Raw genomic sequence first — 22,074 nt, 5'->3', positions numbered from 1 at the left:
CATGCAAAGTGAGATATTTCAAGCCTTTATTTGTTATAATTTTGATGATTATGGCTTACAGATATGAAAACCTTTTCACAATATTCTAATTTTGAATTTGGGGTTTTCATAAGCTGTAAGCCATAATCATCAAAATTATAACAAATAAAGGCTTGAAAAAGTTGAATTACTGAAATAAATGAACTTTTGCAGGATATTCTAATGTTTCGAGTTTCACCTGTATTGATATTAAGCTGATTGTCAGTCTGAGGAGTGAGTGTGTGTGTGTGTGTGTGTGAGTGTGTGTGTGTGTGTGTGTGGCAGATGTAGTGAATGGTCATACAGCCGGGAGCTCCATCTTGCTCATTACGATTAGAATGATTCCCGCCACAAATCCCAGAAATCCCACAAGAATCCCGACTACAAGCACTGCGGTCTCGACCTCCGGAGAGTCTTCCGGCTCCTCCACCTCTGTGACACAAACATCAGCATATTCATATTTAATATTCTCAAAACATTAATGGTAGAAATAAAAACAATGCATATCCAAAATGTCTATTCAACAACATCATGCATTCTAGTATTCTTTCGCTAGTGTGAAACTGTGCATTATTGTGCATCTATATATATATATATATATATAAACAAAATATTATATTGAATTAATATTCAATAATAAATAAATAGTAAAAATTTGCATTAACTATCATTTAAATATAAAAGGCAGCAAGTGAAAAATGTGTCTACATTTGGGTAATAATTTTCTGTTGGTTAAATTTAACAATAACAATAAATGTTAGTTAATGCATTAACTATCAATAAGCAATACATTTGTTACAGTATTTATTTAATCTTTGATAACATTTGTAAATAAAAATACAGCTGTTTATTGCTAGTTCATGTCAGCTCAGGTATATTAAATATTATTAACAGATTAACTTAATTTTAATAATGTATTAGTATGTTGAAATTAACATTAAGATGATTTTTTTTTTTATTGTAAGTTCATGTTAACAAATGAAACCTAATTGTAAAATGTTACCATAATAATAATAATGTTTTGGCATGTTTTTAGTTCTTGTTGATGAACTGATGGAATTTTTGACTTGATTCTATTGCTCAGAAATATGTAAAGATTCACACAAACACTCTTTGAAAAGAAGCTGCGGAAAATCCTCACACACCAGCATCATTCTTCAGTTTGAGCAAAATACTGATAGTGTCACTCAGGAGGAGGAGGAGGAGGAGGAGGAGGAGGAGGAGGAGAAGGAGAAGGAGAAGGAGAAGGAGGAGGAGGAGGAGAAGGAGAAGGAGAAGGAGAAGGAGAAGAAGGAGAAGAAGGAGAAGAAGGAGAAGAAGAAGAAGAAGAAGAAGAAGAAGAAGAAGAAGAAGAAGAAGAAGAAAAAGAAGAAGAAGAAGAAGATCAGCTCACCCCAGAACCGGGTGAGTTCCTCCTGCCGTCCTCGGTGTCGGAAACAAGTAAAGTCTTTATGAGTGAGTCTTTGAATCATTAATATTCAAGAGAATCATTCAAAAACGCTGATTCATCCAGTAATGAAACAAGTGAAGTCTTTATGAGTGAGTCATTGAATCATTCATTCATTCAAGAGAATCGTTCAAAAAAGCCGATTCATTCAGTAATGAAACAAGAAAAGTCTTTATGAGTGAGTCATTGAATCATTAATTCAAGAGAATCGTTCAAAAACGCTGATTCATCCAGTAATGAAACAAGTGAAGTCTTTGAGTGAGTCATTGAATCATTCAAAAATGCTGATTCATCCAGTAATGAAACAAGTGAAGTCTTTATGAGTGAGTCATTGAATCATTCAAAAATGCTGATTCATCCAGTAATGAAACAAGTGAAGTCTTTATGAGTGAGTCATTGAATCATTCATTCAAGAGAATGTACATTAGAATTTAAGAATCATTCAAAAACGCTGATTCATCCAGTAATGAAACAAGTGAAGTCTTTATGAGTGAGTCATTGAATCATTCATTCATTCAAGAGAATCATTCAAAAAAGCCGATTCATTCAGTAATGAAACAAGAAAAGTCTTTATGAGTGAGTCATTGAATCATTAATTCAAGAGAATCGTTCAAAAACGCTGATTCATCCAGTAATGAAACAAGTGAAGTCTTTGAGTGAGTCATTGAATCATTCAAAAATGCTGATTCATCCAGTAATGAAACAAGTGAAGTCTTTATGAGTGAGTCATTGAATCATTCAAAAATGCTGATTCATCTAGTAATGAAACAAGTTAAGTCTTTATGAGTGAGTCATTGAATCATTCAAAAATGCTGATTCATCTAGTAATGAAACAAGTTAAGTCTTTATGAGTGAGTCATTGAATCATTCAAAAATGCTGATTCATCCAGTAATGAAACAAGTGAAGTCTTTATGAGTGAGTCATTGAATCATTCAAAAATGCTGATTTATCCAGTAATGAAACTAGTGAAGTCTTTATGAGTGAGTCATTGAATCATTCAAAAATGCTGATTCATCCAGTAATGAAACAAGTGAAGTCTTTGAGTGAGTCATTGAATCATTAATTCAAGAGAAACGTTTAAAAACGCTGATTCATCAGTAATGAAACAAGTGAAGTCTTTATGAGTGAGTCATTGAATCATTAATTCAAGAGAAACGTTTAAAAACGCTGATTCATCAGTAATGAAACAAGTGAAGTCTTTATGAGTGAGTCATTGAATCATTAATTCAAGAGAAACGTTTAAAAACGCTGATTCATCAGTAATGAAACAAGTGAAGTCTTTATGAGTGAGTCATTGAATCATTCAAAAATGCTGATTCATCCAGTAATGAAACAAGTGAAGTCTTTATGAGCGAGTCATTGAATCATTTAAAAACGCAGATTCATCCAGTAATGAAACAAGTGAAGTCTTTATGAGTGAGTCATTGAATCATTCAAAAATGCTGATTCATCCAGTAATGAAACAAGTGAAGTCTTTATGAGTGAGTCATTGAATCATTCAAAAAGGCTGATTCATCCAGTAATGAAAAAAATTAAGTCTTTATGAGTGAGTCATTGAATCATTCATTCAAGAGAATCGTTCAAAAACGCTAATTCGTCCAGTATTGAAACAAGTGAAGTCTTTATGAGTGAGTCATTGAATCATTCATTCAAGAGAATCGTTCAAAAACGCTAATTCGTCCAGTATTGAAACAAGTGAAGTCTTTATGAGCGAGTCATTGAATCGTTCATTCAAGAAGCAGAAGAGTATGATCAGCTCACCCCAGAACCGGGTGAGTTCCTCCTGCAGTCCCCGGTGTCGGACGCTGCAGCTGTAAAGGTCTCCGCGCTCCGGACTGAAGCTCAGGTAGGAGAACACACGGAAGCCGAAGTCCCGGTCGGAGTAATACTGCGTCTCGCTGACGTCCCGCTCGCTCACCGGCTCTCCGTTCCTCCTCCACGAGATGTTCACGGGCGGCGGGTGGAAGTTCGACACCGAACAGATGAGGGTGTTTTCAACCCCGAGCTTCACGTCGCTCTCGCTGTACAGCAGTGTGTTCGGAGCAACTGTGAGATCAGATAACATACAGGATTACTATCAGTGTGTGTGAGCATCACTGGCTCATTTAATGCTGTTCTGATGCCAGACAGGGAATTATAGTTGAGTGAATGGCGGATGCAACTTATTCTGAATCTTTTACACCCCAAAATACACTGGCCAATAAAAAAAGTCACTGTTTGGATTTAAATAGGCAAATGATTAAAGTCCCCCTGTGGTTTAAATCCAGCGTTTAATGTTGTTTATATGTCTATGTGGTGTATTTAATATGCTTGATTACAGAGGGACTTTAAGAGTCTATGATTGGATCATTATTGGAGTGATTATTATCTTTAAGTTATTTTATTATTATCTTTATACTTAAATTATTATCTTTTAAGGCAGTTTAAAGCCTATAAGAATTATAATTAAGCCAATTTTGAGACCAATTAAAATGTTTTTCAAAGTGACGATTTTAATGACAACTGATTTCCCCTCATTCTCATTATTACCATAATGCATCTGGATGTTTTACTTTTGAGCTTGCAATTCTCATTATAGATTTTTAAAATACTATTGTATGCATAAAAAAAAGTATATACATTTTTTTTTATATTGTAGTAAAAAAATAAAACAGCAATCACATTAAATTGATCAAATGTGACAGTAAAGACATTTATAATTCTACACATGATTCCATTTAAACAAAAATATGACAGTTTTCAACACTGATAATAATCATAAATGTTTCTTAAGCATTAAATCATCATATTAGAGTGATTTCTGAAGGATTATGTGACACTGAAGACTGGAGTAATGATGCTGAAAATTCAGCTTTGATCACAGGAATAAATGACACTTTACAGTATATTAACATAGACAACGGCTATTTTACATTAAAATAATATTTCACAATTTTTACTGTATTTTTAATTAAATGAGACGATAAGCATTATTCTAACCCCAAACAGTAAATAATAAAAATTAATTAAATATATATTTACTTTAAAGTAATGAGAATTTGAGAGGGCAAAATATGCTTGTAATGCAAAAATAGTCAGGTCTCATTTTGTGGTGAAAATGTCTTTTTGACAGGCTTGATGAAGAAATATAAGTTCAGTCAGTCAGTTCAGTCATGATTTTGCATTAAATTATTACATTGTTTAATACATTTTTAGCTAAGTGTGATTTTGTATATGCACATTTCTGAAATACATAACTTAGACAGTCACCTCATATAACAGATCACTATGCACTCATGCATTTTCTTTAAAGCTGCTTTGAAATGATGTGTATTGTGGAAAGCGGCAGCGCTATTCAAATAAATGTGAGTTGAATTGAATGATGTTCTGCTCATATACGCAGTGCTTACCGATGGACTGAGGAGGGTTGTTCTCTCCAGCGACGCAGCGAGGGATGTTGTAGAAGCAGGTGCCGATGGAGTAGTGCGCTTGAGACGGTAAACTACGGTTGAGTCTCCAGTCCGACGCGAACTCCGGTAACCGCTGTCTCGCGGTGAAGTCTGTGGGATCCACGTGCCAGAGCTCCTGTCCATCAAACTCCAGCTCAAACCCAGCGTCCATCAGCTCGATGTGGCAGTAGGTCAGCTGACGCATTACATGCTTACTGTCTGTGGGAGAAAAACCTCTCCGGTTACTAGCGTATGTCATCTCGTATCGCATTTACGAGTTGGACGCACATGAACGCCACCACAATGTCTCAAATACGAGTGAGAAGCTCGAGATTTTCTTTAAGCCCCGATCTTTACGAGTTGTGGGCGTGTCAGTGACTACGTTAACAAGATGTCAATATTCGGGTTATGGTCGGGTCACTATTCGGGTTTCTGAAACATTCGGAATAACCCGTTTAAGTTATTTATTAACCCGTTTAACCCGAATAAGACGCACGGTTAGCGTCTGGACGTACAGACAACCTTAAGACGCAATATGCGTCTTGTAAATCTCACTATCTCGGTACTTTCTGCCGTCAACAAAATACATTATATTCATGGTTTCCACCACGCTAATAAAGAAATTGGTTTCCTCCTCGCTCCAAACGTATGGTGCTGTGTCTCGCCATGTTTACCTCTACTTCTTGTTTACTCCCGGACCCGGTATACTCCACGCGGGGCGTATACAAGAAGTTCCTCGACTCAAAAGACCAAGATTCCTTGCGAATAGAACATGCGCAGAACACAAATCTATGTTCCTTTTGACGGAGATATGCCGATCCGCATTTACATGACCAAATATTCGGGTTAGAAAAAGGGTAACCCTGGGATCATATTCGGGTTTTTAAAAACCGGAATATGAGCATATTCGGGTTTTTGCCGGTGTTTACATGGCCGTGCGCGACCGGGTTATTGCTAATATCCCGGTTTTGAACGGGTTATTGGCTGCTTGTAAACGCAAACATGGCGGAATACCACAATACCGAAAGGTATCTAGCAGTGATATTGTCAGGCTTTTCTATTTACATCACAGTATTGCCTGCACAGAATATGATGGCATTATAATATAACAATGTAATGTAATGATAAAGCTTCATAAATTAATTAAAAACATAAAAAAGCAAAGCACTGATGCACATTTCTTTGTTCTTTATTTTTTAGAACTAGAGTTTAAGATGCTTGCAGTATTTTTGTGTAATTAGAAAGCTTTTGTAACAAACACAACCGTTCAAAAGTTTGGGGTCAGTAAGAATTGTTTTTTTTTTTGGGGGGGGGATTAATACTTTTATTCATCAAGGATTAATTAAATTGATCAAAAGTGACAGTAAAGACATTTGTAATGTTAAAAAAGATTCTATTTCAGATAAATGCTGTTCTTTTTTACTTTCTATTCATCAAAGGATCATGAAAAAAATTGTACACAACTTTTTTTCAACACTGATAATAATCATAAATGTTTCTTGAGCATCAGATCCTCATATTAGAGTGATTTCTGAAGGATCATGTGACACTGAAGACTGGAGTAATGATGCTGAAAATTCAGCTTTGATCACAGGAATAAATTACACTTTGCTATATATTCATATAGAAAACTGCTATTTTAAATTATAATAATATTTTACAATATTACTGTTTTTACTGTATTTTTAATCAAATAAATGCAGCCTTGGTGAGCAGAAGATACTTCTCCAAAACTTTTGAACAGCAGTGTATAAACACTGGATAATAAAACAACAGGAACAAACTCTAATGTTCAGTTTTCAAGAAAATAAAATCCTTACCTTGAGTTCTTGAGAAACTCCAAGCGACGGCAAACGTGTAAAAGAGAAGAAACATCCGCCGCATTATCGAGGTCAGAGCCGAATGCCAGACACGCATTTACTGGAAGCATTTACTTCCTCCATTCTTCACAAAACAGGTTCAGGTTCCTCGTGCCTGACAGAAACTACAGCTCTGAAGTCCACATGCCAGTTTCAGTTCTTTTGTGATGCATGAAACCATTGTTTTTAATCTGTATCAGCCATTGTGCATCAAGCATATGATATTAGAAACGGTTCCAGGTCATTTATGATTGGCTAAATGCTCTGGACTGATAGAGAACCGGTTAATCAAATTAAATTTAGGCACACCCAAGGGCGATAACGATATAGCTCGAAAAATCATTCTAAATATAAAGGAATATAACCATAGCAAAAAGATATCATTGGAATCACTTTGAGAACGATTGTTTTTGAAGTGATGAACCTTAAAAACGTTGACAGCCAATCAGAATCCACCCTGCTCTCAGGAGGGCGCGCGCGGCAGACCACAAAACCGCAGCGCGTGCAAGAATAAACGAGGACGATATCGTCAGCTGGCGTGCATGCTAATATAGTCATGTTATAGTTATCGGTTTTATTATCGGCTCGTTCCCACACATCAACATTTTAACATCCAATAAAATCCATCCTATTTTGCATTTTATTTGCATATTACAAATTTTATAGAAAGCATAAAAAATTTTTATCAACATTTTTAAATCCCATAACAGTAACATCCTATTTTGCATGTTATTTGCATATTACAAATTATATTTTAAAGCATAAAAATGAGAATCAACATTTTAACATCCAATAAAATCCATCCTATTTTGCATTTTATTTGCATATTACAAATTATATTTTTAAGCATAAAAAAAATAGAATCAACTTTTTAAAATCGCATAACAGTAACATCCTATTTTCCATGTTATTTGCATATTACAAATGATATTTTAAAGGTTATTTTAATGTTGACATTTGTTGTGTGTGTGTGTGTGTGTGTGTGTGTGTGTGTGTGTGTGTGTGTGTGTGTGTGTGTGTGTGCGAACGAGCCTTTACAGTTTTTCCTCACGATGCACTGATTGACATACATTTATACATGTAATGAACAAAAACACTTTTTGACCAATTGGATTCTGAACTGTTGTCAATGATACACTGAGTTTTTGCTATTAAATTTACATACATTTCCAAAATACAAGTTCCCAGATGTTTCGGTTTTTCATGACTTTGGGAACCCAGTAAAATGGAAACTTCTTCATGCCACTCATGCTGGGTTTCTGCAGTGACTAGGTTTAGTTATAATCAGCATTTAAACACTGTCAACATTAGACCTAGCATTCCCGGTTTGGCTAGGCTGCTGAACTGTACCACACACTCACACACACATACACTCACACACTCACTCACTCTCACACACTCACTCACTCTCACACACTCACTCACTCTCACTCACTCTCACACACACACTCACTCACTCACTCTCACACACTCTCACTCACTCTCACTCACTCTCACTCACTCTCACTCACTCTCACTCACTCTCACTCACTCTCACTCACTCTCACTCACTCTCACTCACTCTCACTCACTCTCACACACTCTCACTCACTCTCACACACTCTCACTCACTCTCACTCACTCTCACTCACTCTCACACACTCTCACTCACTCTCACTCACTCTCACACACTCTCACTCACTCTCACTCACTCTCACTCACTCTCACTCACTCTCACTCACTCTCACTCACTCTCACTCACTCTCACTCACTCTCACTCACTCTCACTCACTCTCACACACTCTCACACACTCTCACACACTCTCACACACTCTCACACACTCTCACACACTCTCACACACTCTCACACACTCTCACACACTCTCACACACACTCTCACACACTCTCACACACTCTCACACACTCTCACACACTCTCACACACTCTCACACACTCTCACACACTCTCACACACTCTCACACACTCTCACACACTCTCACACACTCTCTCACACTCTCTCACACACTCTCACACACTCTCACACACTCTCACACACTCTCACACACTCTCACACACTCTCACACACTCTCACACACTCTCACACACTCTCACACACTCTCACTCACTCTCACTCACTCTCACACACACACTCACTCACTCTCACTCACTCTCACACACTCACACACTCTCACACACTCTCACACACTCTCACACACTCTCACACACTCTCACACACTCTCACACACTCTCACACACTCTCACACACTCTCACACTCTCACACACTCTCACACACTCTCACACACTCTCACACACTCTCACACACTCTCACACACTCTCACACACTCTCACACACTCTCACACACTCTCACACACACTCTCACACACACTCTCACACACACTCTCACACACTCTCACACACTCTCACACACTCTCACACACTCTCACACACTCTCACACACTCTCACACACTCTCACACACTCTCACACACTCACTCACAAACACACACACACACACACTCTCTCACCCACACACTCTCTCACTCACACACTCTCTCACTCACACACTCTCTCACTCACACACTCTCTCACCCACACACTCTCTCACTCACACACTCTCTCACTCACACACTCTCTCACTCACACACTCTCTCACTCACACACTCTCTCACTCACACACTCTCTCACTCACACACTCTCTTACTCACTCACACACTCTCTCTCACACACACACACTCACACACACACTCACACACTCTCACACACACTCACACACACTCACACACACTCACACACACTCACACACACACTCACACACACTCACACACACTCACACACACTCTCTCACTCACACACTCTCTCACTCACACACTCTCTCACTCACACACTCTCTCACTCACACTCTCTCACTCACACACTCTCTCACTCACTCACACACACACACACACACACACACACACACACACACACACACACACACACACACACACACACACAAATAAAATGCAATATACAATATTAAATAAACACCACTTCACACAGTTCACTTGTTGTGTTTGTATTTCCATCCAAATAAAAACCAACGCATAAACTCTTAATTATACAGCAGATCAGGAATATTATGTCTCAATGATCTGCCAGTTGTCTTATATATTCAAAAAGAGCAATGCAAAGAAATACAAAGAAGCAGGATCATGATATTATGGACTATATACAGGAAATAAAAGAGGGTTCTGTTGCTAGACTACAAACCAGATCCACTCTCAACTTAACCAGTGCATTCAAACCACTGAATCCAGAAGCTTTAGAGCTCTCAGAACAAACCCAGTCCGGCGAGGCATTACGGCTCTTATGTTTGAGATTGATGCAATTTCACAGACAAATTTATGACAGAAAGTGTAATTTGACATTGATCTGGCCATCAGTTTCATACAGATCAAAGCAATATCAAAGTGTAACTCGAGAGCAGTTTCACTCACTCACTGCAAACCGTACGGAAATGTGGAATATTATATCATACTGTACATACAAAACAAACCCCAACACAGTCTATTGCATCGTCGCACAGAAACCCAAACTCTTTAAAGCCAATGCAAAGTAGTTCTTATTTTCTGCCCATGAAATCGTGCATCTTTTATATGTTTTGTTTGCTCAAAACGACGTCCAACTACCGGCCCGGATATTCAAAGCAGAAGCAATAAATGTAAATTAAATGGAAGCAAAACAAAACAACAAGCCATTTCATCAACTAAGAAAAGTAGTTATGATAACACATTCTCATCGGAGTTTCCCATTATGGGCGTTTTGGTAAAAGTCTTCTTTATAAAAGAAAAAAAATCATCCTACACGATATATACATCTTTTTTTCTTTTTTCTTTTTTACACTGAAGTAAACACAGAGTTCCTGGGATCAGGAGCACGGAAAACAACGCGTGTGTAAGGAGGACCACGGGTCTGAACGCTTCCCAGAATTCCCAGTTCCCGCTGCTTCACCTGGAGTCGGAGTCGCTGGAGTCGGATGAGGATGAGGAAGAGGAGGATGAGGAAGAGTCTGAGCTGGAGCTGCTGGCGCTGAGACGTGACGACGCTGTGTGAGGGTCCACAACGCTGGGCTTCTCCACTGAAACACACACACACACACACACACGCAAAAACCGCAGTTAACTTCAACTTAAATCTAGTCAAATGCTTGTGAATATTGGAAGCAAAAAGGAAAATTAATTAAAAAAAATAACTTGTTATTAAAAGGCCAAGCAATTTTCATATTGGGTAATAATGGCTTAGAATACAATAGATGAAAGTGTATAAAAATGTAATTTATAAATATAAATAAAAAGAAAATATATAAATGGCCGAAAATCTAACTTTTAATTTTTAAATAAGAAATATTGATATTGTAATAAAGAAAATCTAAGTATTTTATATTATTATTATTCATATTAAAAACAATTAATATTATAATAATATTTATATTTAAATATGTGTATTATTACAATACAAAACATTAGCTAAATTTCTTATTTTAATCATTTATTTAGTAATAATAATAATTTATTTTATAATATTGGAAACAAAGTATATTTTAAAAATAAATATATACAATGTTTTTAACTTCAACTTAAATTTAGCAATGCTTGTAAATATTACAAAGCGAACAGAAGCGAACTGAAATAGAGCGGAAGTACGAAGACGTAGTCAGACTCAGCACTGAAGAGTGACGGATCACATGCGCTCCACTGACTTCACTCTCTTCATTTGCATAAAGTTAAACAGATATCAACTTTGTCGCGTCGCCAGACACGCCCCATCCCCATTGAAATGAATGGTATCGTGTCGCTTTGTCGCTTGTAGTGTGAACAGATGGGCTAGAGAACACACTGCGGCCGGTCTCGGCCCTACCTTTGGGTTTCTGGGGTTTCTTGGCAGAGTTCAGTTGTCCGCTCACGTCCAGTAATCTCCTCTCCAGCTCTCTCTTCTTCTCCAGGGCCAGTTCCTCTCGACTCTTCCCTCCTTCCTTCTTCACCACTGCACACAGGAGGCATCATCATTACACTTTATGCAGCAACACTTTATTTTACAGTGTCACAATGTACTTACAATAACAGTAAATTATGCATAATTACATGCAACTAACCCTCAACCAAATCCTAATCCTACCCTAATAGTAAGTACATGTAGTTGCTCAGTACTTAAATATATAATCACACTTAAAATAAAGGGTAACACTATATTTTACAGTGTCCTTGTTACATATGTTACATGCATAATAATAACAACAGTAAATTATGCATAATTACATGCAAATAACTCTCAATCAAATCCTAACCCTACAGTAAGTACATGTAGTTAACCCTCTGGGGTCGGCGGTCTCGCCGGCGATACCAGCTCACTTTTTTCCTTATCAGTGCAAAAGAGACTCAAATTACTCTGTTGATTTTGATCTTACATATAAGTGTTGTACATCATTCGATCCTGTTAAGTTTGTATTTTTTTTGTGGAACCTCATAATAAAAACAAAGTGTTGTGCTTTTCGCCTAATAAAGAAAAATAAACATGATGCGCGTTCTGCGTTCTCTCTGTCAGTGAAGTCCATTCTGAAACGCGTCCGAAAAATCAACTGTAACTCTGCAAATACTCAGTCAAACAAGTATACAGGCACACAGGCATGAAGCCTGAATTATCTTCTTTTAAATGAAGTAAATTATATAAAAAACAAATTTTCTCATTTTATGTAATCTGTACGAAAAGAGAGAGATGATAGTCGTTCTCGTCTCAGCTCATTAAAGTTAATTTGACCACGCCCACGGAGCGCGCGCTCTATTCAAACACAAACGCTCTGAGGCGATCCACGCCCACATCAGCTGGATAACCCACCGAAAGAGACTCAGATTTACGACGCTGTGAGGAATAATACTATCTTAATAATAATCCTGGAAAAAATTACCTCAGAAGTAGGCTACAGGTAGTTTCATTTGGAGGAGCAACGGATCCAGCCGAGGAAATAGGTACATTCTTTATTTTCAAGTGCTTTGTTCTAATCGCGATATGGAATAGTGTCTGTAAACAAAAAGACTGTTTGAATCGCGTTTTTGTGTGTGAATGAATGAACAGCTTTTACCTAACTATATTCCAATACTGAGATGAGTGAAAATCGACTGAAATATGTTGAAATAAAATATTTTTGTATAAGCAACGTATTAAACTGCAAATTAACATTTATATGTCCTAATCATAAAAACAATATGTTACATATGAAAGACAAGATGTCGTTTTTACTGTAAAATACTGCCACATCAAATAAGCTTGTTTGCTAAGATGTTATTATAGTGTTTGTTCGATTGTAGGCTATATTCAAACTAATTAATCCGCAACTGTGAAATATGTATGATAAAATGTATACTTTAGTATATAATACAAAGACAGATTACATTTGAAATATAGTTAAAATTTTAATTGTTGTTGTAATTGTAACCTTTTTATTAAAATAGCAAAAATATATGTAGGCTACATATAAATAAATCTTAGGTAAATCTTAAAAGCTCAATATAAGCCTCCTCTTTAAATTATTTGTATTGTGTTTTATTAGTGACACATTTGGGATACATTCCCAAACTTTCTGTAAAAACAGTATGATAATTAACTGCACAATTACTAGAAATTTTTACATTTGATATTATACAATTTGCAAGCACAATTTGAAAAATAAATAAATAATTGGAACTGTGAACCAATTTTGTATTATATAGGCATATATATATATATATATATACTCACCGGCCACTTTATTAGGTACACCTGTCCAACTGCTCGTTAACACTTAATTTCTAAGCAGCCAATCACATGGCGGCAACTCAGTGCTTTTAGGCATGTAGACATGGTCAAGACAATCTCCTGCAGTTCAAACCGAGCATCAGTATGGGGAAGAAAGGTGATTTGAGTGACTTTGAACGTGGCATGATTGTTGGTGCCAGAAGGGCTGGTCTGAGTATTTCAGAAACTGCTAATCTACTGGGATTTTCACGCACAACCATCTCTAGGGTTTACAGAGAATGGTCCGAAAAAGAAAAAACATCCAGTGAGCGGCAGTTCTGTGGGCGGAAATGCCTTGTTGATGCCAGAGGTCAGAGGAGAATGGCCAGACTGGTTCGAGCTGATAGAAGGGCAACAGTGACTGAAATAACCACTCGTTACAACCGAGGTATGCAGCAAAGCATTTGTGAAGCCACAACACGCACAACCTTGAGGCGGATGGGCTACAACAGCAGAAGACTGCACCGGGTACCACTCATCTCCACTACAAATAGGAAAAAGAGGCTACAATTTGCAAGAGCTCACCAAAATTGAACAGTTGAAGACTGGAAAAATGTTGCCTGGTCTGATGAGTCTCGATTTCTGTTGAGACATTCAGATGTTAGAGTCAGAATTTGGCGTAAACAGAATGAGAACATGGAACCATCATGCCTTGTTACCACTGTGCAGGCTGGTGGTGGTGGTGTAATGGTGTGGGGGATGTTTTCCTGGCACACTTTAGGCCCCTTAGTGCCAATTGGGCATCGTTTAAATGCCACGGCCTACCTGAGCATTGTTTCTGACCATGTCCATCCCTTTATGGCCACCATGTACCCATCCTCTGATGGCTACTTCCACCATGTCACAAAGCTCTAATCATTTCAAATTGGTTTCTTGAACATGACAATGAGTTCACTGTACTAAAATGGCCTCCACAGTCACCAGATCTCAACCCAATAGAGCATCTTTGGGATGTGGTGGAACGGGAGATTCGCATCATGGATGTGCAGCCGACAAATCTGCGGCAACTGTGTGATGCCATCATGTCAATATGGACCAAACTCCCTGAGGAATGCTTCCAGCACCTTGTTGAATCTATGCCACGAAGAATTGAGGCAGTTCTGAAGGCAAAAGGGGGTCCAACCCGTTACTAGCATGGGGTACCTAATAAAGTGGCCGGTGAGTGTATATATATGTATTGTCATTGCATTCTTGTGGCTCAGTGACACACCTGAATGAAAGGGTCATTGGTATGCAGCCCATTATGCGCTCATTATGCGGGCCATTGTCTTCTCAGGTGTGAATCACAGCAGGTCACACCCCTGCGCATATCGCCTTTCCAAACAAAAAGTGTCATTTTTAAATTTAAACCAATCTATTGTTTTATGTGAATGATAAAGCAGGATGATTTTCAGATCATTTTGAAGAAAAAACTCTAGGCGACAACATCCATTAGTCAAAAGTCTTGTGGACATATATTTAGTATGTGTTGTTTTGTGGCCTTATTTCAGAAACTTTAAGTTTTAGTTTTTTCAATAACCACGCATAAACAATATTCTCTCAAAAATGCAAAAATGTACATACATGTTGATAACACATTATGGTAGCCCTGTGTGTGCTAAATAGAGTGTAATTACACCTTTGCCAGTAATATGTTTATAAGCAACTGAAAAAAGCACAAATGTCAGAGTATGTCAAACATCTCAAGGACCCCAAAAACACCTTGGACCCCAGAGGGTTAATTAATATTACTCAGTAGTACTTAAATATATAATTACACTGTAACAATGACACCTTAAAATAAAGTGTAACCCTTTATACACAGCAATACAATTAGTCGCAGATAAAACATGCATTATAACTGATTTTGACAGCAAGTTTAAAGAAAATCATGATGCATATGAAACAATTGAGATATTGAGCTGCACAATTAAAATAAGAGATCCCGATTTTCCCACGATTCTGAATATACAACTAGACAAAATAACGCAATTTACTAGAGGTTCTGACAATGATTGCTGCAGTATATTTATACAATTATTTTGAATTATTAAAAAAAAAATGGTTCTGACAATGTTAATTGCTGAAAAAAAAGGAAAAATATTTACTAAGATTTGTTTTTTTAAATCAATGCTTGAATGAATTAATGATTCAATGACTCAAATATGTCACTTGTTTTATTACTGGATGAATCTGCATTTTTGATTAAATCTATTGAATGAATGATTTAATGACTCACTCGCTCATAAAGATTTCACTGGTTCAAAAATGCTGATTCATCCAGTAATGAAACAAATCTAATGAATGAATGATTCAATGATTCACTCGCTCAAAAGATTTCACTGGTTCAAAAATGCTGATTCATCCAGTAAAGAAACAAATCTATTGAATAAATGATTCAATGACTCGCTCATAAAGACTTCACTTGTTTCATTACTGGATGAATCAGCATTTTTTATTTAATCTATTGAATGAATGATTCAATGACTCACTCGCTCATAAAGATTTCACTGGTTCAAAAATGCTGATTCATTCAGTAATGAAACAAATCTATTGAATTAATGATTCAATGACTCGCTCATAAAGACTTCACTTGTTTCATTGCTGGATGAATCAGCATTTTTGATTTAATCTATTGAATGAATGATTCAATGACTCACTCGCTCAAAAGATTTCACTGGTTCAAAAATGCTGATTCATCCAGTAATTAACAAATCTATTGAATGAATGATTCAATGGTTCACTCGCTCAAAAGATTTCACTGGTTCAAAAATGCTGATTCATCCAGTAAAGAAACAAATCTATTGAATGAATGATTCAATGACTCGCTCATAAAGACTTCACTTGTTTCATTACTGGATGAATCAGCATTTTTGATTTAATCTATTGAATGAATGATTCAATGACTCACTCGCTCAAAAGATTTCACTGGTTCAAAAATGCTGATTCATCCAGTAATCAACAAATCTATTGAATGAATGATTCAATGATTCACTCGCTCAAAAGATTTCACTGGTTCAAAAATGCTGATTCATCCAGTAAAGAAACAAATCTATTGAATAAATGATTAAATCACTCGCTCATAAAGACTTCACTTGTTTCATTACTGGATGAATCAGCATTTTTGATTTAATCTATTGAATGAATGATTCAATGACTCACTCGCTCAAAAGATTTCACTGGTTCAAAAATGCTGATTCATCCAGTAATTAACAAATCTATTGAATGAATGATTCAATGATTCACTCGCTCAAAAGATTTCACTGGTTCAAAAATGCTGATTCATCCAGTAAAGAAACAAATCTATTGAATAAATGATTCAATGACTCGCTCATAAAACTTCACTTGTTTCATTACTGGATGAATCAGCATTTTTGATTTAATCTATTGAATGAATGATTCAATGACTCACTCGCTCAAAAGATTTCACTGGTTCAAAAATGCTGATTCATCCAGTAATTAACAAATCTATTGAATGAATGATTCAATGATTCACTCGCTCAAAAGATTTCACTGGTTCAAAATGCTGATTCATCCAGTAAAGAAACAAATCTATTGAATAAATGATTCAATGACTCGCTCATAAAACTTCACTTGTTTCATTACTGGATGAATCAGCATTTTTGATTTAATCTATTGAATGAATGATTCAATGACTCACTCGCTCATAAAGATTTCACTGGTTCAAAAATGCTGATTCATCCAGTAAAGAAACAAATCTATTGAATGAATGATTCAATGACTCGCTCATAAAACTTCACTTGTTTCATTACTGGATGAATCAGCATTTTTGATTTAATATATTGAATGAATGATTCAATGACTCACTCGCTCATAAAGATTTCACTGGTTCAAAAATGCTGATTCATCCAGTAATCAACAAATCTATTGAATGAATGATTCAATGATTCACTCGCTCAAAAGATTTCACTGGTTCAAAAATGCTGATTCATCCAGTAAAGAAACAAATCTATTGAATAAATGATTAAATCACTCGCTCATAAAGACTTCACTTGTTTCATTACTGGATGAATCAGCATTTTTGATTTAATCTATTGAATGAATGATTAAATGACTCACTCGCTCAAAAGATTTCACTGGTTCAAAAATGCTGATTCATCCAGTAATTAACAAATATATTGAATGAATGATTCAATGATTCACTCGCTCAAAAGATTTCACTGGTTCAAAAATGCTGATTCATCCAGTAAAGAAACAAATCTATTGAATAAATGATTCAATGACTCGCTCATAAAACTTCACTTGTTTCATTACTGGATGAATCAGCATTTTTGATTTAATCTATTGAATGAATGATTCAATGACTCACTCGCTCATAAAGATTTCACTGGTTCAAAAATGCTGATTCATTCAGTAATGAAACAAATCTATTGAATGAATGATTCAATGACTCGCTCATAAAGACTTCACTTGTTTCATTGCTGGATGAATCAGCATTTTTGATTTAATCTATTGAATGAATGATTCAATGACTCACTCGCTCAAAAGATTTCACTGGTTCAAAAATGCTGATTCATCCAGTAATTAACAAATCTATTGAATGAATGATTCAATGATTCACTCGCTCAAAAGATTTCACTGGTTCAAAAATGCTGATTCATCCAGTAAAAAAACAAATCTATTGAATGAATGATTCAATGACTCGCTCATAAAGACTTCACTTGTTTCATTGCTGGATGAATCAGCATTTTTGATTTAATCTATTGAATGAATGATTCAATGACTCACTCGCTCAAAAGATTTCACTGGTTCAAAAATGCTGATTCATCCAGTAATTAACAAATCTATTGAATGAATGATTCAATGATTCACTCGCTCAAAAGATTTCACTGGTTCAAAAATGCTGATTCATCCAGTAATTAACAAATCTATTGAATGAATGATTCAATGATTCACTCGCTCAAAAGATTTCACTGGTTCAAAAATGCTGATTCATCCAGTAAAAAAACAAATCTATTGAATGAATGATTCAATGACTCGCTCATAAAGACTTCACTTGTTTCATTACTGGATGAATCAGCATTTTTGATTTAATCTATTGAATGAATGATTCAATGACTCACTCGCTCAAAAGATTTCACTGGTTCAAAAATGCTGATTCATCCAGTAATCAACAAATCTATTGAATGAATGATTCAATGATTCACTCGCTCAAAAGATTTCACTGGTTCAAAAATGCTGATTCATCCAGTAAAGAAACAAATCTATTGAATAAATGATTAAATCACTCGCTCATAAAGACTTCACTTGTTTCATTACTGGATGAATCAGCATTTTTGATTTAATCTATTGAATGAATGATTCAATGACTCACTCGCTCAAAAGATTTCACTGGTTCAAAAATGCTGATTCATCCAGTAATTAACAAATCTATTGAATGAATGATTCAATGATTCACTCGCTCAAAAGATTTCACTGGTTCAAAAATGCTGATTCATCCAGTAAAGAAACAAATCTATTGAATGAATGATTCAATGACTCGCTCATAAAGACTTCACTTGTTTCATTACTGGATGAATCAGCATTTTTGATTTAATCTATTGAATGAATGATTCAATGACTCATTACTGGATGAATCAGCATTTTTGATTTAATCTATTGAATGAATGATTCAATGACTCACTCGCTCAAAAGATTTCACTGGTTCAAAAATGCTGATTCATCCAGTAATCAACAAATCTATTGAATGAATGATTCAATGATTCACTCGCTCAAAAGATTTCACTGGTTCAAAAATGCTGATTCATCCAGTAAAGAAACAAATCTATTGAATAAATGATTAAATCACTCGCTCATAAAGACTTCACTTGTTTCATTACTGGATGAATCAGAATTTTTGATTTAATCTATTGAATGAATGATTCAATGACTCACTCGCTCAAAAGATTTCACTGGTTCAAAAATGCTGATTCATCCAGTAATTAACAAATCTATTGAATGAATGATTCAATGATTCACTCGCTCAAAAGATTTCACTGGTTCAAAAATGCTGATTCATCCAGTAAAGAAACAAATCTATTGAATAAATGATTAAATCACTCGCTCATAAAGACTTCACTTGTTTCATTACTGGATGAATCAGCATTTTTGATTTAATCTATTGAATGAATGATTCAATGACTCACTCGCTCAAAAGATTTCACTGGTTCAAAAATGCTGATTCATCCAGTAATTAACAAATCTATTGAATGAATGATTCAATGATTCACTCACTCAAAAGATTTCACTGGTTCAAAAATGCTGATTCATCCAGTAAAGAAACAAATCTATTGAATGAATGATTCAATGACTCGCTCATAAAGACTTCACTTGTTTCATTACTGGATGAATCAGCATTTTTGATTTAATCTATTGAATGAATGATTCAATGACTCACTCGCTCAAAAGATTTCACTGGTTCAAAAATGCTGATTCATCCAGTAATCAACAAATCTATTGAATGAATGATTCAATGATTCACTCGCTCAAAAGATTTCACTGGTTCAAAAATGCTGATTCATCCAGTAAAGAAACAAATCTATTGAATAAATGATTAAATCACTCGCTCATAAAGACTTCACTTGTTTCATTACTGGATGAATCAGCATTTTTGATTTAATCTATTGAATGAATGATTCAATGACTCACTCGCTCAAAAGATTTCACTGGTTCAAAAATGCTGATTCATCCAGTAAAGAATCAAATCTATTGAATAAATGATTCAATGACTCGCTCATAAAGACTTCACTTGTTTCATTACTGGATGAATCAGCATTTTTGATTTAATCTATTGAATGAATGATTCAATGACTCACTCGCTCATAAAGATTTCACTGGTTCAAAAATGCTGATTCATCCAGTAAAGAAACAAATCTATTGAATAAATGATTCAATGACTCGCTCATAAAGACTTCACTTGTTTCATTACTGGATGAATCAGCATTTTTGATTTAATCTATTGAATGAATGATTCAATGACTCACTCGCTCAAAAGATTTCACTGGTTCAAAAATGCTGATTCATCCAGTAATTAACAAATCTATTGAATGAATGATTCAATGACTCGCTCATAAAGACTTCACTTGTTTCATTACTGGATGAATCAGCATTTTTGATTTAATCTATTGAATGAATGATTCAATGACTCACTCGCTCAAAAGATTTCACTGGTTCAAAAATGCTGATTCATCCAGTAATTAACAAATCTATTGAATGAATGATTCAATGACTCACTCGCTCATAAAGATTTCACTGGTTCAAAAATGCTGATTCATCCAGTAAAGAAACAAATCTATTGAATGAATGATTCAATGACTCGCTCATAAAGACTTCACTTGTTTCATTACTGGATGAATCAGCATTTTTGATTTAATCTATTGAATGAATGATTCAATGACTCACTCGCTCATAAAGATTTCACTGGTTCAAAAATGCTGATTCATTCAGTAATTAAACAAATCTATTGAATGAATGATTCAATGACTCGCTCATTAAGACTTCACTTGTTTTATTACTGGATGAATCAGCATTTTTGATTTAATCTATTGAATGAATGATTCAATGACTCACTCGCTCAAAAGATTTCACTGGTTCAAAAATGCTGATTCATTCAGTAATGAAACAAATCTGTTGAATGAATGATTCAATGACTCGCTCAAAAAGACTTCACTTGTTTCATTACTGGACGAATCAGCATTTTTGAACGATTCTCTTGAATGAATGATTCAATGACTCGCTCATAAAGACTTCACTTGTTTCATTTTAACGATCCATTAACTTTATCTATCTATTAACGATTAATCGTGCAGCTCAATTTCGACAGAAAATGTTGATATTTTTAAAATATATCATCCAGGTTTACTTACAATCATCAAATCTCAGCTCACCATACGGTTTGCGGGGCTTCTTGCGCAGGCAGGTCATGACGTAGCGCTCCAGCTCGCGCAGCGTGGACGGCTTCAGCGTTTCGAAGTCGATCTCGATCTCCTCGGGGTTGGTGTCCCGCAGCGAGGGCTCTCGAGACTGGATGATGTGAACCACGCGCCCCAGTTTCTCCCCGGGAAGCTTGTTGATATCCAGACTGAGCTGCCGCTTGTCATCGTAACTCATAGGAAGACCGTCCTCTTCTTCCTCAGAGTCGTAGTGAGGCAAGCACACGGTGGCGGCCGGCGCAAAACGAGATGATGAGGCTGATTTCTTTGTGTTCCTGTCGGAGTGAATAAATCAAATTAATTTGATACAAATAAACTAGGGGTGTAACGATACCTTCATGTCACGATACGATATTATTGCGATACTCCAAGACATATGATAAAAGGTTAACAATAAATGTACTGTTGATTAAAATGCTAAATTTGGTATTATATTGTGTGTGTAAATGAATATGCTTGGACTTGGTAAACCCAAAGCACAGGACAATAGACACACCAGAATAACAATATTCATGATTCTGAAGCTGAAAATACTGAATTATTTTAGACGAATATGCTTACACTCTGTCACCGACTAGATATATTTATAATATAGGCCACTTTTACTGGTAACATCAGACATTT

At 35.9% G+C, this 22,074-nt stretch overlaps 2 protein-coding genes across 6 annotated transcripts in view; both read right to left on the bottom strand.

Moving 5' to 3' along the window:
• Positions 1-279: 279 nt before the first annotated feature.
• LOC130076212 (RLA class II histocompatibility antigen, DP alpha-1 chain-like) lies at positions 280-6,810 on the bottom strand. The gene is made up of 4 exons (XM_056241211.1): positions 6,715-6,810; positions 4,856-5,113; positions 3,228-3,512; positions 280-450 (listed from the first exon to the last, which is right to left on the bottom strand). Exons 1-4 carry the CDS (start codon positions 6,776-6,778, stop codon positions 317-319), a joined length of 741 nt encoding a protein of 246 aa, XP_056097186.1. The 5' UTR covers positions 6,779-6,810; the 3' UTR covers positions 280-316.
• A 3,380-nt stretch (positions 6,811-10,190) lies between these two features.
• LOC130076211 (bromodomain-containing protein 2-like) overlaps positions 10,191-22,074 on the bottom strand; it is a 29,392-nt gene continuing 17,508 nt past the window's right edge. For 2 of the 5 annotated variants that reach the window (XM_056241206.1, XM_056241207.1), the window contains exons 8-10: positions 21,385-21,725; positions 11,630-11,755; positions 10,192-10,850 (exon numbers count right to left, since the gene is read on the bottom strand). In XM_056241206.1, coding sequence (XP_056097181.1) covers positions 10,720-10,850; positions 11,630-11,755; positions 21,385-21,725 — 598 coding nt within the window. In that variant the 3' untranslated portion in view covers positions 10,192-10,719. Of the gene's footprint in view, positions 10,851-11,629; positions 11,756-21,384; positions 21,726-22,074 lie in introns of all 5 variants that reach the window. The other 3 variants (XM_056241208.1, XM_056241210.1, XM_056241209.1) reach the window with 3 other exon arrangements.

The sequence above is a fragment of the Rhinichthys klamathensis genome, unplaced genomic scaffold, assembly GCF_029890125.1.
Source record: "Rhinichthys klamathensis goyatoka isolate OS25496 unplaced genomic scaffold, OSU_Roscu_1.1 h1tg000634l_1, whole genome shotgun sequence".
Taxonomy (NCBI): Eukaryota; Metazoa; Chordata; class Actinopteri; order Cypriniformes; family Leuciscidae; genus Rhinichthys; species Rhinichthys klamathensis.
Note: the sequence above shows the minus strand (reverse complement) of the source record. Positions and strands in the feature narration are given on the sequence as shown.